General features: G+C 40.6%; 2 protein-coding genes across 2 annotated transcripts; one reads left to right on the top strand and one right to left on the bottom strand.

Moving 5' to 3' along the window:
* Window positions 1-4,112: 4,112 nt before the first annotated feature.
* Window positions 4,113-5,048, bottom strand: LOC128735642 (cytochrome c oxidase assembly protein COX11, mitochondrial). Its single transcript, XM_053830127.1, has 3 exons — window positions 4,554-5,048; window positions 4,334-4,501; window positions 4,113-4,271 (listed from the first exon to the last, which is right to left on the bottom strand). The coding sequence occupies exons 1-3, from the start codon at window positions 4,935-4,937 to the stop codon at window positions 4,113-4,115; spliced, it is 711 nt and encodes a 236-aa protein (XP_053686102.1). The 5' UTR covers window positions 4,938-5,048.
* A 1,225-nt stretch (window positions 5,049-6,273) lies between these two features.
* On the top strand, window positions 6,274-9,341 carry LOC128735641 (fas-binding factor 1). Its single transcript, XM_053830125.1, has 2 exons — window positions 6,274-8,283; window positions 8,337-9,341. The coding sequence occupies exons 1-2, from the start codon at window positions 6,274-6,276 to the stop codon at window positions 9,339-9,341; spliced, it is 3,015 nt and encodes a 1,004-aa protein (XP_053686100.1).
* The last annotated feature ends 1,147 nt before the right edge of the window (window positions 9,342-10,488 follow it).

Below are 10,488 nucleotides of genomic sequence, written 5' to 3'. Positions count from 1 at the left end.
AGAGCAGCACTCGACTGGAATCCACAAGGACAGCGTAAAAGAGGCAGACCCAGAGGCTCATGGCGACGGAGCTTAGCCAACGACATCCGGGCTGTAGACGAGAACCTGTCCTGGCGACAGGTAAAAGCCATGGCGGGTAACCGTCAGCAGTGGAGATCTCTGATTTCATCCCTTTGTTCTGCCGGACCGGCGGACATGGACACAAAAGTAAGTAAAAATCGGGCGTTGATGACATCGACGGTGGAGTTCCTCATTGGATATCCAGTTGTCAGGCCATCAGGATCGAATGATATATCGCAGGCACTGGTTAATACCTGCAGTTTTTGCGTTGTCTCCACTGAAACACACCACGTTTCGCAGGCATACAGCAGTACGGATTTAACGTTTGAGTTGAAAATTCGAGTTTTCGTATGTAGTGATCTGGTTTGAGCTCCAGATGTTTCGCAGAGCTGCAAAGGCACTCCTGGCCTTCCTGATCCGTGTGGCTATATCAGTCTTGGTACCACCACCGGGCGTTGTCTGGCTACCAAGCTATTGAAAGGCGTCTACCTGCTCAACTTGTTGTCCTGCTACTGTGGGATTGTCAGTGTTCAGTACCATAGACTTAGTTTTTGGTACATTGACTGTAAGACCTGCTGGTTGGACTCTCGGAGAGGTCATCTAACTTGCTCTGCATATCGTTTCGGCATTATGGTCTAGCTCTTTTATTCATACGGCCTAATGTCGTCGGATAGGTGCAGATCATCTAGCTGCTCCATCGTTAGAGGATTCCAAGGCAATCCTCGATTTGGTCTACTGTCAATTACTCCAACTAATATCTCATCCATAACGATGAGAAACAGAAGTGGTGATACAGGGCTTTTGTAGAAGTGACCGTTTGATTTTCGTCAAAATTTTACCTGTTCCGATCATTTTATCTAATCCCAGTATGAATGCCCTGCCATAACTCCGAAACGCCTAGAATTTTCTTCATCTAACTTGACACACATGTTTAAACACACACAAAAATACAAAAGATAGGGTGATTTGTGTATTTTGGACAGGCGTTACGCGTATGCCATTTTGGACATTTACGGCAAAATCGAATGGAATTGTCCAAAATAGCGTACGCGTAACGTCTGTCCAAAGTAAATATATCACCCTATAGAAATGTTTACTTAATCAATATTTCAGATAATAACTAATTCTACAAATGCCCCATACATCATTTTTCAAATTCTGCTTGGTTGAGGAGCAGTAATCAAAAGAGCAAAATCGAAACGAAAAGAGCGTGCCAAGCCTGCTACACATAGGGCTCTTTGTGCACAAAAAAGCAAAACAGCCCAACCGCTAACACAAATTGCCGAAAATTCAACGGAACTAGGTAACTTACTGACATGCTTTCTCACATAGAAGATTGCCGAAAATAGAACAGAAGATAGCAAAAACCACTCTGATTTTCGACTTCTCGACCTCGACCTTTCGAGTCCGCGCTATTGGGCTGACCACCAGATTCAGAGATTTTTAGCCTTTCGTAGCTTTCAACCTTTTGAGATTTTAGCCTTACGATTTTCAGCCTTTCGAGATTTCAGCTTTTCGTAGGAGACCCATTCCGGTGAATTCTTGATACATTTAGATCTTACTCGCTGACCCGATAAACTTCGTATTGCCACAAATTAAACTGTGTTGTACTTAAATCGTGAATCTCGGATGACCTTTGTCAATTCATGAAGGAATTCATGAGTAGTTTAACATACAAATTTGCAATTTTTCCTCACAGTGAAGTAGGAAACAACTTTCCCCATTGCTTAGCCTGATAAAATAAAACGGATAGCATTCAAATATTCGCCATGATTATATAACACTAGCTGACCCGACAAACTTCGTATTGCCACAAATTAAACTGTGTTGTTCATAAATCGTGAATCTCGGATGACCTTTGTCCCAATCTCGAGTTTTGCAAGTTTCTGAGGAGTTCATGGGTGGTTTAAAATATAAACTTTCCTCACAGTAAAGTAGAAAACAACTCCCCCGATTGCTTAGCCTGATAAAATAAAGCGGATAGCATTAAAATATTCGCCATGATTAGATAACATTTTGCCGAATACCGTTTTGCGGAACACCGGTTCTCGGTTGACCATAACGCGGAATATAGAGTTTCGCGGAATACCATTTCGCGAAAAACTTTACGCGTAATGTACCATTTCACGGAAAAAGTTTTCGTGGAAAGTATCATGTCGCAGGGGTTATTCTCTCCTTACTCGCTGTCGCTCGTTCGGACCCAACTGAAAGAAAGTAACAGAGGTCAGTAGATCTAGGAAAATAAATAAACCTAATTGATAGTTTTAGGTGATCTTGTTTTTGACTAATGTTTTATGGAAGAGTCTAAAATTTCTCGAGTTCGATTAGTTTTTAGGTTACGCAAAAGTTTCTGTTTTATTTGTATGAGAGTCATTATCCCGCTACCACAGGGATGAGGCGACTAAAACCATCATAAAAAAATTCCTGCCTCCAAAACCCCCTACATGCCAAAATTGGTACCATTTGATTGATTGGTTCTCGAGTTATGAGGAAATTTATTCTTCATTTGTATAGGAGCCCTCCCTTTTAAAGTGGGAAGGGGTCTTAATCCACCATAAAAAAAATTCTTGCCTCCTAAAACCTTCACATGCCAAATTTGGTTCCATTTGTTTGATTAGTTCTCGAGTTATGAAGAAATTTCCCCCACATGCCAAATATGGTTTCATTTGATTAATTAGTTCTCGAATTATGAGGAAATTAGTATTTTATTTGTATGGGAGCCCCCCCTCTTAGTGGGGGGAGGGGTTGCTAACCATCATAAGAACCTTCCCTGGCCCCAAAAACCCCTATATGCCAATTTTTACGCCGATCGGTTCAGTAGTTTTCGATTCCATAAGGAACACTCGGGCAGACAGACAGACAGAAATCCATTTTTATAGGTATAGATTTCGCCGAATATTATTTTGCGGAACACCACTTCTCGGTTGACCATAACGCGGAATATAGGGTTTCACGGAATACCATTTCGCGAAAATTCTTACGCGGGATATACCATTTCACGGTAAGTATCATTTCGCAAGGGTGATCTTCTTCTTACTCGCTTTCGCTCGTTCGGACCCAACTAAAGGAAAGTAATAGAGGTCAGTAGATCTAGGAAAACAAAAACTCCTAAGTAAAGGTGATCTCTGCGGCGGGCTGTACCCCCACAGTGGCCGGTGCTTCCGACGGCGGATCGCCGTCAACACTCGCGGCCTGCGGCCGTCACACCCTGAATCATCTGGTGTTACTATAGGTAGTTTTTGGTGGTCTTGTTATTGACTAAAGTTTTAAGGAAAAGTCCAAAACTCCTCGAGTTCGATTAGTTTTTGAGTTACGCAAAAATTTCTGTTTTATTTGTATGAGAGTCCTTATCCCCCTACGACAGGGGTAAGGGGTCTTAAGCCATCACAACAAAAATTCCTGCCTCCAAAACCCCCCACATGCCAAATTTGGTTCTATTTGCTGGATTAGTTTTCGAATTATGCAGAAATATTTTTCATTTGTATGGAAGAGGACTCTATCATAAGGCCTTCCCTGGCCCCAAAAACCCCCGCATATAAGTTTTCACGCCGATGGGTTCAGTAGTTTCCTAGTCTATAAGGAACATACGGACAGACAGACAGACAGAAATCCATTTTTATAGGTATAGATATCAATGTACACCGCGAAATTTAAGACAGAATGTCCAGCATTTGGTCAAATCAACTGCATGCCATACTCAAGCACCATGCTCAGATGCTCCCAGTTGGTCTTGAAGTATGGCACTGCTTCAACGAGCCAATCGTCGAATGTTCAAATCTCAACTGGGAGAAGCTGTAAGAATCAATTGGATTGTAGCACTTACGAAGACAGCCGAATAAAAACAGTAGTAGAGCACCAAGGATTTGCTTTGCTTTACCCACAGAAAAACAATAAACGCAGTTTGTGAACTTTAGCGCTATAGAAAAATGCTCCTGTTGCTAATATAGAAAAATGCTAATTATCCTAAATAAATGTAAAATTCCACTGTTGGTATCAACCAAAATAAAGATTACCTGATAAATTAGACAAAGATTCAGTCAACTAAAATATTTTTATTTAGAACTATGTTTCGTGGCGTATGGAGGCATTTGGAAAGATACGCCTTCTTTTGCCTCAAAGAAAGTGTAGGACAGAGTGATGGAGTCCACCAGTTCCATCTTTGGATCGTCCATAATTTCTGGATCAATATAGAAAAATACCGGCATGTCCACCTAAAACATACACAAAATTCATGAAGAAATATGCTGACTAATGGCAAGTATGTAGTTAATACCTCTTCATGTGGATTAAGCTGCTGCTCTTCGAAGCAAAAGCATTGTATTTTATTAAAATACGCGCCCGCCTCGAACGGAATCACATTATATGTACTAATTCCAATTACCGGTTGATCCGTTGGATTCTTCGCTGTATAGAAAGCTAGTGCTGTTTCCCCTGGAACCACCTAAAATACCAGTCAGAGTTAAGCTGTACTTGAATGGACATTGGTTATTCACCTTTATCTCCGGTTGCTGCGGCTTGAAATTCCACCGCATTGAAGCACCAATATCGGCATTAAAGGTAATTTTTATCACACGGTCCTTCACTCGTTGCATATGCTCGACCTTGTCACCGGCATGTCCCTGCCCGGTGGTACCACCGTAACTGTACGCCTGGCAGAACATTCGATACAACGGTACGGCAGCATAGCTCATGCCGACAGTCAGGACACCAGCGGCTGCCACATAGTAAAGCGTAGTTCGTATTTTGTGCTGTCTTGCCGCATCCACCGGATTTCGGTTCCCAACACATCGGTGGAACGTCGGTGCAGCGTTGCGGGCGTGGAGTAAACTATTTATGCACTGTCTCGGCCGTAGCCGGCACAATGCCTGCAGTGACATTTTGCTCTACTATACAGCTTATTTGTACACGATCTTGTTACACTTAATACATGTTAAATAAACTTTCAGATTTTAAAATAAATATATTACTGACCGCTAAACTCGAACATTTGTTGACACTCGATTTGTTATATCACAATTTTATTATAGCATAGTGACAGAGTTATTCCAAACTGTCAAAAGAGGGAGAGAGCCCAAAGAATCTTTAACCGAGGTAAACTGCGGCCGAATTCCGGAAAAAATACCTTGAAAGAAAGTAAATTTCCGAAAACAAAATTATATAAAATATCTGCAAACCTTGGTCATAACAAGAAAAAGGGTCAATTACTGGTAAATAATTCCAAACTACTTTTTGAAAGTCGACTTTGCCGTTGAACTTACGTAACAAGCAAAGCGAATGTATTCTTACCGTCAATTTGACAAAATTTTTAATGTAATTTTACCAAGAAGTAAAAAAATCGTTTTGCAGTTGGACTGAACAATAAATTAATTATTAATTTTATTGCGGAGTTTCCATCTATTTAGAGTCCCACGCGAAAATAATTAGCGTGGTTATTTACTGCGTTTACCACACATGTTTGCAATTTTGCAATTTAAACCATCAGCTTTTCGTTATTGCCTCCGCACTACATTCCTCCTTGTTTGACAAGCATATTTTCAATGTATTTAGTAAGTATCAGAATAATTATTATTAAAAAACGGATTTGCGTAGGACTCGTAAAATTGCTGCCAGGAGCAATATTGCGACATTTGCCCCTATTTAGACTACCCCGATTTACACGATTATCACAATCGAATCTCGCACACGATTTCGCTCAAAGAATATGAAGTGAAAAAGAAGGGGAAGAAGGAAAAAGACGTCAAACTCATTAGAAGATCAAACTAAAAGCCACTTTAGTGTCAGATTACCACTGCAAAATGCGGTACGTTGCATTAAATGATTATCACAGTAGTCTAAATAGTCATAAAAGGGGCAATATGTTAACTTCATGATATTCGGCATTATTTTCTTTCGTTCAAAAACAAATGAACCTCCCTAATATTATAGGAACATATTTTATATTTCAATGAACACTTTTTACTTCGCGTTACAATTTTATAGCAATTATAGCACCATCAAACCCTCGCAATGGCCTGCAGTTCCACTACTCGCCGCATGCGGAGCTGCAGGCAACAAACCACGTGCTGCGCGAAATGGCAGCGCAGAAAACGACCGGTCACGGTGATTCAAACGTTTCTATGGCTACTCGTTGTTGGTACAAATTTGTGTTAAAATAAAACGAGTTTCATTGAAATCAACACCAAGCCAAGAAAAACTTTTTAATATTTTAAAAACATGAATTTTGATTTGGATGATCCGCTGGATGGACTGTTGAGCGATGGCAGTAACGACAGCCTTTTTGGTAACGACACCGGAAAAAAATCAACAAAAATCGCTACCATCGCATCAAAATCTGAAACGAAACAGACAAAAATGGAGGATCTGTTTGGTATCAAACCAGAAGGTAATAAATCGGACCTAGTCAAACCCACTGCTCCGGCTACCGCACCAACGACCACCGAAAAGGAGCATGTATCGCTGGATTATTCAAAACCATCTATATCAAGTGGACAGCCGTCCAGTTTTCCGACCAGGAAAACAAGCACACCAATAAAGAAACCAGAGCCGAATCCGAAAAAGGAAATTACGTTTGACGACAGTGATGTATTTTCGGATTTGGGTTTTGATCCTAAAAAACCGAAAAGTAAATCTAGTGTATTGGACGATATCCTAGGTGGGCCGATTATCACAAGCAGTAAGGAGATTGTTGCTAAACAAAGCAAAAGTAAGCAATCGCTTGTTGTGACAAAAGAGGAATCGGCAGGTAGTAAGACGGTCTCAAGGCAGTCAACCGAAACTTCCGAAAATCTACCCACAGAAAGTACGATGATGGGAGGATATGCTCCGAGTGGGGGCAATCAACGAAGAAGCGCACGAAGAAAATCTTCCAGTGCTTTAAACGATCCGCTAGGACTTTTTTCAGCACCATTGGATCCAAGAAAGGAAACCAAGACTGTCAAGAAAGGAGCTGATTGGTTAGGGTTAAACGACGACAGTAACTCTAACGATCCGGAACCCGCTGCGGCCGTTCGCACTGAACCTGAACCAGTTAAGGCTGTTGAAGTCATTAAGCCACAAAGCCCGAAAGTTGAAGTATTTTCGAAGACCCCAGTTTCGCAGGTGCCTACATTGGCACTGCCGGAATCCATTCCAACTGCATTGCCTGTAATAGTAAAACCAAATATAGCTACTACTGCTCAAACAATGGAAATTTTAAATCGAGAAACTGAAAGTGCCTTAAGCACGTTGCAACAACAGGATTTTCAGGTAACAATTGCCAATCAGATGAAAAATCAAGAGCAAGTGCTGTTTGATTTGCAGCAAAAACAGCAAGCAATTTTGCAAAAACAAGAAACGCAATTCAACGAATTATTACAGAAACAAATCTATCGTCATAATCACTTAGAGGATGTCATAGCCAAACAACAAGAACGTATAAATGCCAACATCCAACTGATGATGACTCAACCTGCTCAGTTCCTATCTCTACCAACAGAAAAAATAGACTCCAAACAAGCTGAAATTACAAAACCAAGCGATGAGAAAGAAGAACTATTTAACAAAGTGCAACTAGAATCCGACCTGAAACGATTGGAAATGGAAAAACTTCGACTGGAAGATCTGGTTTCGAACATTACAGCGAATCACGAGCAAGAAATCGTATTGCTGGAGCAAAGCTACCGAAAACAAATGGCGTTTCTAGAGGAAAGTTTAAAAATTATGGAAACCCGAATGAAAGTTGAAAACAAAAATCTGGAGGATTATTATAAAGCAAAACTACAAGGTTTGGAAGCAGAGAAAGAACAACTACTAGCTGAGCATGCTAAGCAGGTCCAACAGATGGAAGTTAATCATCGAAGTGCGATCGAAAAAATTAAAAGCAATTATGAAGAAAACTTAGAAAACATGAAATCCGAACACCGGGAGATGATCACCAATATACGGGAATCAAAAATGATGGAATTTTCCCTCCTACAGGATAACCATTCGTACGTGAACATGCTGAAAAGTGCTTCCAATTATCTGGAAACCGCTTCCGGTGATTTGCAGCAACTGAAAGACACCTTGCAGGATCGGCTAGAATTTACACAAAAAGAAAAGGAAATTCAGTTGAAATCAAGGGAAAAACAACTGGACGATCAACAGCGACTGTTGGAGCGAACCAAGGAAGCTGCTGAGACGGAAAAAGTACGGTTACTGAATTTGGTGGAAATGTTGGAATTGAAACTGGCCGATCTAACCAAGGTAAGTAGAATTTATGGAAATGAATTTCAGCTAATTTAAACTTAATTTTTCAGACCACTTCTGAAGAACATTGGACCTACCAACAAAAGCTGGTGAAGTTGGAATCGGAAAAGTCTTCTTTTGACAAGGAAAAGGAACATGCGCGGGAAAAGTTCGCACGTGAGGAAAAGCGGCTGGATGAGCTCAAACAGCAACAGTTGGAAGAACATTCCAAGCTGATGCAAAAAATCCACGACGAAAGGCAACTGCTTTTGGAGGAGAAAGCCAAGCTAGAAACTCTATCGAAAATTCAAAAACCAGATTCAGCAGCAGAGCTGTCCCGCGCGGAAATCGATGCAGCGATTAAGGTAGCAGAAGAGGCTGCTCGCCAATCGGACAAGGAACGCGAAAGATTCCTACAACTGCAGCGACAGTTTGAAAGCAAACGGCGAGAACTGATCAGCCAGAACAGTGCAATGCAGAACAAAAGTATTGAGCTGGAAAATGCCATCTCTAGTGCAAAAGCAAAGGAACAGTATGCAGAAATGGCATTCAAAGCTGTTAAACGTGCCGAACAAAATTTGCAACTGAAGGTTCAGCTCGTTCAAAAACAATTCCGCGAGGTTTCCGAGCGGGAAGATCGTCTCGCAAAGGATAAAATCGAACTGAGCAAGGAACGATTGGAGTTACAGTCGACAAGAAAACGACTGCAGACCAGTCGGTGCAGTTTGTGTAAAATCAGTGAGCGTTCGCAGGAAATTGGAGACTACCTCACAACGGCGGCGGTGCACAACTCCGACTCCGTTGCCGATGATCGGAAATTGGAGGCAAATTTCATTGAGATGCAGCATCGAGATGCCGTTCAACTGGACCAATTTTTCGATAGCGATTTAGATCGACAACTGCAGGGTTTCCTAGAGAGAAACCGAGTGGACGACGCCGAAATGGGTGCTGCTCAAGCCGCAGGTTTGCTTTCGAATCTAGCTGAAAACGAAGATGGAACGGTGGATTCGGATTTGCTGCTGCAAAGATTTAGTGCACTGAAGTCGCTGAATTTCGATAATGTTGATGAATTATGAAGGTTAGACTAAAATTGAAAATCCAGTGATATTTTTCTTCGGCAATTTTATGGATAAACGTTATCTAACGTGGCGGATTTAGTTTAGTTTGGTTTTTACCGATTTAGTAAACTTATGTTCAAGAATGACTTAATGCAAACATATGGTTATAGAAGATTTTGAAACAAAAATAAATTATATTATGTAAAATTTGTTTCCGTAAAGCCTTAAAAACACGAATATCTAACCCCCATACTGATCAACAAGCATTTTAAATGCTTATCAAGTCACCAACACCATTTTATTTGTTTGTTGCACAGTTTATTTTTCACGTTTACGCCCCTATAGTCAAGAAAACTCCTATGTCAATGACACTGGCCACTTTCTGTTTGTATACCGCCGAAAATAGTCCGCAATGACTTTCATTCGAATACGGCAAGTGATCGTAAGGCTTCCGTTATCGTTCCCCAGGTTGTAAAGTCTTATCCATCTAATCAGAGCCTTGGAAGTTTTCCATAAGCAAAGAGTGTCGTCCATTTTATGAATTTATTCCCTCAGTAGTTCAGTAGATAGGGTACGGGAGGGTATTTCCAGCACGCTACTAAATTCGGCATACGTTACCTTTTTTGGCTACACTTTCCCAAATAAAACTTTGCCGCTATATAACAATACTGAAACGCACTCATAGCACTGATAGCACTCATAGGCTTTAATGTGTTATAACTATTTTCATAAAAGTGTAAGTAATTTGCTAAATTTTATTCATTAAACATCAAAACCACTGTTTTCCACTAGAAAATCAGGCTGAAAAAACCAGCAGCAATCGCTTACGCGTATCCGCTCTTGATGATGGTTTGGAAAACACACAATTATGATCACGGTTACTTATTCTAGAAACTAAACAGCTGTGAATATGCTATCACAGACCAATTCTACTTCTATTTATCACGAAAGAACACAAAAATTCCCCTCTGATATGAAAATGTAAATCAATTTTCAATCACTAGCCATTAGCAGCATTTTGTTTTTAATTCCAGCATATGGTGCGTTATTTACACTACTACCAATATGTGAGGCCTGAAACTCTTCTATCGTGTTGACATAAGCTTTTAACTTCACTTTTTGCACTAACGTAAGAACGGACGACACTATTGACATAGCTAGTATT

Source organism: Sabethes cyaneus, chromosome 2 (genome assembly GCF_943734655.1).
Source record: "Sabethes cyaneus chromosome 2, idSabCyanKW18_F2, whole genome shotgun sequence".
In the NCBI taxonomy this organism is placed as follows: domain Eukaryota; kingdom Metazoa; phylum Arthropoda; class Insecta; order Diptera; family Culicidae; genus Sabethes; species Sabethes cyaneus.
Note: the sequence above shows the minus strand (reverse complement) of the source record. Positions and strands in the feature narration are given on the sequence as shown.